Raw genomic sequence first — 4,794 nt, 5'->3', positions numbered from 1 at the left:
TTATTAATGTGTCAGAACCTGATATATTCGTTGCAGTGTAAACGAGGGTGACTCAAGTACGTACCAGAATATTTTGAGGGCCACCCAGGTACAGAGGAGGGGCGCCTTCCTCCTGCGCTCCCTGCTCTGACGGGGGTGCCACCTCATCTGAAGAGAAGGGCACACGCCCACCTCCTAGGCCCCGAATGGAGGGTGAGCCGGCTCCCTGAGCTTCCTGGGATGGCACCTGTGGCCTTGTCTTCCTCGTTTTAGCCGCAGTGTCAGAAGAAAGACCTTAGAATGCTCGCAGGGCACACCCAGCTGCTCATAAATCCTCTGTTTATTTTCCAAAGTGGGCGAGGGAGGAGGGAGCGAGGGCCAGAGCTGATTAACCAGTCCCAGCGTTTCTGTTGGTTCAAGTGATCAAATTGCAGGTTTTATCTAGACTGTGAATAGTTAACTTTCCAGGTGGAGTCTTACACACAAGACATGAATTCAGAGAGTAAAAGGGTAACTTGTAAAAAAAAAAAAAAAAAAAAGTTATTGGTGGCCCATCCCTGCCTTTCTTCCAAGGGTTCTGACGAGCTCTGAAACTCAGGATTGGAAGCGTGGAACATGATTATGGCCACAAATGTGCGTTACACATAACAGAGTCTGAGTTAATTTCTTTCCTTTCTTTCAGTACTGGTATTGAACTCAGAGCCGCCTTTGTGCTGAACTACATCCCAAGCCCATTTTTTATTTTCTATTTTGAGACAAGGTCTTGGTAAGTCACTAAATTGCTCAGGCTGGGCCGGAAATTGAGATCCCCCTGCCTCAGCCTTCCAGAGCTGTGAGTCACCGCACCCAGCTTGTTTTCATTTTGCCAAAGGAATTTCCAAAGAACTCAGGTGCGCGGCTGCAGCCCTCTGCAGGCTTCTCCTGCTTCGCGTGGATCAGACACTGCCTGGTGCTGCTCAGGCCTGGGATTCACAGTTGTCTGGAACCCACTCAAATTTCACAGTGCAAAACTGTGAATCTGGAAACACCAAATATTCCCAAAAGCTCAAGAGATTGGCTTCTTTCACATACCCAAACTTGACCATGGAAAGAGGAATCCATTGTTGTGGGTATCGACAAAGAGTGTGTGGCTTTCTGTTTCGGAAACTGTTAAAGAGCTAATGTGGATGGGTGGAATGAGGCTGGAATTGATTGAAAATCTACCTGTTGGACAGATCCGTGTTTATCTGGTTGGGGAGGGACAGTGGGGGAGCCCTGTCAACCAAAATGGTGTTACCTAACTTAGCAATTTTTTTTTGTTTTGTTTTTTTGTCTTTTTTTGAGACAGGGTCTCACAATGTAGTCTAGGCTGGCCTTGAACTTATTTTGTAGCCCAGGCTGACCTCAAACTCACGGTGATCCTCCTGCCTCAGCCTCCTGAATGCTGGGACTGCAGGTGTGCACCACCACACCCAGCCTATCAATGCTATTTCTCAGCACATTCTTAAATGAAAATTCCCAGAATGCATGTCTGCACGTTTGGTGCTTTGAATGTATTAGCTCATCCAAGCCCACGACAGCCCTACAGACAAGATGCTGCGCTTGTCTCCCTTTTAAAGATGAGGAGACAAAGACACAGAGAAGGGAAGTAACTTGCCTCCAGACATAGGAGACATAGCAGAACTACACCGTCACTTGGTAATTATCAATGCAGGATGAGGCGGTAAGTTTCTTATCCTGGTGCTTGGAAGTTAGCAGGCTCTCAAAAAATAATGTTAGTGGCTGGGGATTTAGCTCAGTGGCACAGCGCCTGCCTGGCAAGCGTAAGGTCGTGAGTTCGATTCCTTTTACCGGAAAACAAACAAACAAACAAACATAAAAAAATTCTGTTGGGGGGCTGGGGATTTAGCTCAGCGGCAAAGCGCCTGCCTGGCAAGCGCAAGGTCATGAGTTCGGTTCCCAGTACTGGAGAAAAACCAAAAAAAAAAAAAAAAAAAAAGTTGGTTGCTGTTACTAATGTGGAAACTAAGCCATTAGAATTTAACAAATTAGTTGCTACCTGAGCAGACTCTTTTGACCTAGTTTTTACGGAATGTTCATTTAACTGATGTCTGCAGGAGAGGCTGCTACTGTGTCAAAAATGTGTTTGTTTTTCTGGGGTAGTGAGAGATTGGTCTCCGGATGGTCAGACCGGATTTTGACATGCTCTAAGATCTCCCAGGAAGGATGGGAGCTAATAATGAACAACATTAAGAGGAAGAAAAAAAGCCAGGTGTGATGGCGCCCAACTATAACCCCAGCACTGGAAAGGCTGAGGCAGGAGGATCTAGCTTGAAGTCAGGTAGAGCATGTAGCGAGTTCAAGGGCAGCCTGGGCTACCTAGTGAGACCCTGTCTCAAAAAAAAAAAAAAAAAAGAAGGAGAAGATTAGGAGGAAGAGGAAAAGGAATAAAAAAGAGTAAATACAGAAGAAAAAGAAGGAGGAGAAAGAAGGAAAGAACCCTACAAAGGTGAGACCGGAAGCTCAGTGTGGCGCACTGCAGTTTCCTGGCCGCTTCCGATGTGCTGCTGGTTCACACACAAAACACAGCGAACACACATAATTGAATCAGGTTAGTTTCTGAACCCAACTGCTCATTCTACAACTGAAAAACACACAGTTCAGATACTGGAGAAAATGCGGATGAACAGCAGGAAGTACAGAAACACCCCCCCAGCCCCGCCACTTTGAAATGCCCGTCTTCAGGGCTCGGCTTTAGTTTGGGTTTTGTTCTGTTTGTTTTTTCCGCAGCTGTAGACACTGCTTCCACGGCTGGCAATGTAAAATATTGAAGTACGTAATGGGAACTCCATGGCAGGTGCTTATCTGGTGTGGCGGTGGGGTAGCCTGGGAGAAGCGCTCTTCTCTACTGTGTGTGTGTGTGTGTGTGTGTGTGTGTGTGTGTGTGTGTGTGTAGTTTTGAGTCAGGATCTTGCTGTACCGCCCAGACTGGTCTTAAACTCCTGAGCTCAGGGATCTTCCTTCCTCCGCCACCCGAGCAGCCGGGACTACAGGCATGCGCACCATGGCTTGCTCTACTTTGTACCTTTCTGTTCTCTTTGATCTTTTTCTCAGCAAGCCTGAATCTCTAAGGTGAGAAAACATAAAAAGGCTCGGTTCCCCCGCCTTAAGCCAGGACCTTGTGCATGCTCCGCAAGCCCTCTGCCACCAAGCTACACCCTCAACTCTTTTGTTTGGGTTTGTTTGAGACAGGAGTTTGCTAAGTTGCCCAGGTTGGCCTTGAACTTGGGATCTTCCTGCCTCAGCCTCCCCCAGGAGCTGGAATCTTGGGTATTCCACCATGCCTGGCTCCAATCAGTTTTTAAGTTAAAAAAAAATGCAATGATTAGAGCGACTTTAGAGCATACAGTTAAAATGCCAATATCAGTTCCAAATGTCTCTCTTCAGAAGACAGACTAGTCAGCACGCACACACAGACCCTCCTGGGACACTTGGAAAGACCCACCATTACCGGAGATGTCCCATGAAATGGGGTGGTCAGTAAAACGGTGCCCATGCGACTTTTTTTATTTATTTATTTTTTTAGACAGGGTCTTGCATATAGTTCAGGCTGTTCCTGAACTAACTATATAGCCCAGGCTAGCCTGGAACTTGCAGCCATCCTCCTGCCTCAGCCTCCCGAGTGCTGGGATTACAGGCGTGGACCACCATGCCCGGTTTCCACCCGACTTTAAAGAATTTGTTCTTTCAGTAGGAAACAGTAAGAAGTTAACTGCGCACTTAATTCAGGGAAAAAGGATCGGTCGGCTCTGTGGCAGCAGCGCTGGGCTCGCTGGAAGGGCGCAGGAAATCCGCCCTTGGCCGGCTCATCTGAGCAGCAACCTTAGTTCCAGCGCAGCCCTGGTCCCGCGTGGCCGTGGCCGCGCCGGCCGCTCCTGCCCCACGTGGAGAGGGCGGTGCAGCCGCAGCAGGTCGCGGTTGCTGGCTCTGCCCTGGACGGGCTGTGCCGCGGGCGGGAAGCCGGGACGTGCAGACACCAAATCTCCCACGGCTCCCAGAAGGGACCCCGGCCGCCGACACCTTGGCTTAGGCCGCTCAGGCCCGTGTGCACTTCGCCCTCTAGAGCCGGTAAGACGATCACCGGCCGGTGCTTGAGGACGGGTGGCGGCGGCTGGAGAGCCCTGTGCGTTCTGCGGTTGAAGCGCAGTTCTGCAGTCCGGGTCGCGATCCGGTCGGTAAAACGCCCGGAGCTCCGCCCCGACTCCGGCCAGGTCCCTGGGTCTGCGGATGACCAGGCGGACGCACTGTGCCAGGCCTAACGGCCAGGGCCTGGGGAAAATGCAGGGCACCGGTTACCCGGGCGACCGCGCCAGGTGCAAAGTGACCAACGGGGCCCTGAGCAGCCGGGGGAGGGGAGGGGAGGGGACAGCTCGCGGAGCGCATCTTCTCGAACTCAGAGGCCTGGCGCCGGCCTGCACCGTGAGCCCTGCTTGGAGTTAGAGGAGCGGAGGGGAGGGTACCAAGGGAAAAAGAAGGGAGGGAGGGAGGAGGAAGAAGGGAGGGAGGAAACATACCCTAAATCACAGAGCCTGGGAAACGCGCTGCAAACACACGATACGTGCCCTGACCAGAGAGGACTTCTGCCCGTGTCGCAGGCTCCAAGTCCCCAGGGTGGGTGGTGTCAGCAGCTACACGCAGTCCTTGGCCTTAAGGGACTGCACCCTGCAACCCTCTGGCCTCCCTACAACCTATGAGCATGCCAGGGAGGAGGTTCGGGGGCGGGGCCCTCTCACCTCCACTGGCGACGTTTCTGATCTGCTAGATATATAGAGCCCA

The 4,794-nt window shown here is 51.2% G+C and overlaps 1 protein-coding gene across 1 annotated transcript in view; it reads left to right on the top strand.

The window, feature by feature from the left end:
- Positions 1–4,086, top strand: part of LOC106149398 — a gene marked incomplete at its 3' end in the record, with an annotated part of 10,132 nt that extends 6,046 nt beyond the window's left edge. The window contains 1 exon segment of the mRNA XM_013518237.1: positions 3,748–4,086. Within this exon segment, the coding sequence (XP_013373691.1) occupies positions 3,748–4,086 (339 nt within the window).
- Between the last annotated feature and the right edge of the window lie 708 nt (positions 4,087–4,794).

This window comes from Chinchilla lanigera, unplaced genomic scaffold (genome assembly GCF_000276665.1).
Source record: "Chinchilla lanigera isolate Chin_1 unplaced genomic scaffold, ChiLan1.0 scaffold00044, whole genome shotgun sequence".
Lineage (NCBI taxonomy): Eukaryota > Metazoa > Chordata > Mammalia > Rodentia > Chinchillidae > Chinchilla > Chinchilla lanigera.
The sequence above is the reverse complement of the archived record's forward strand: the minus strand, read 5'-3'. Positions and strand labels throughout refer to the sequence as shown.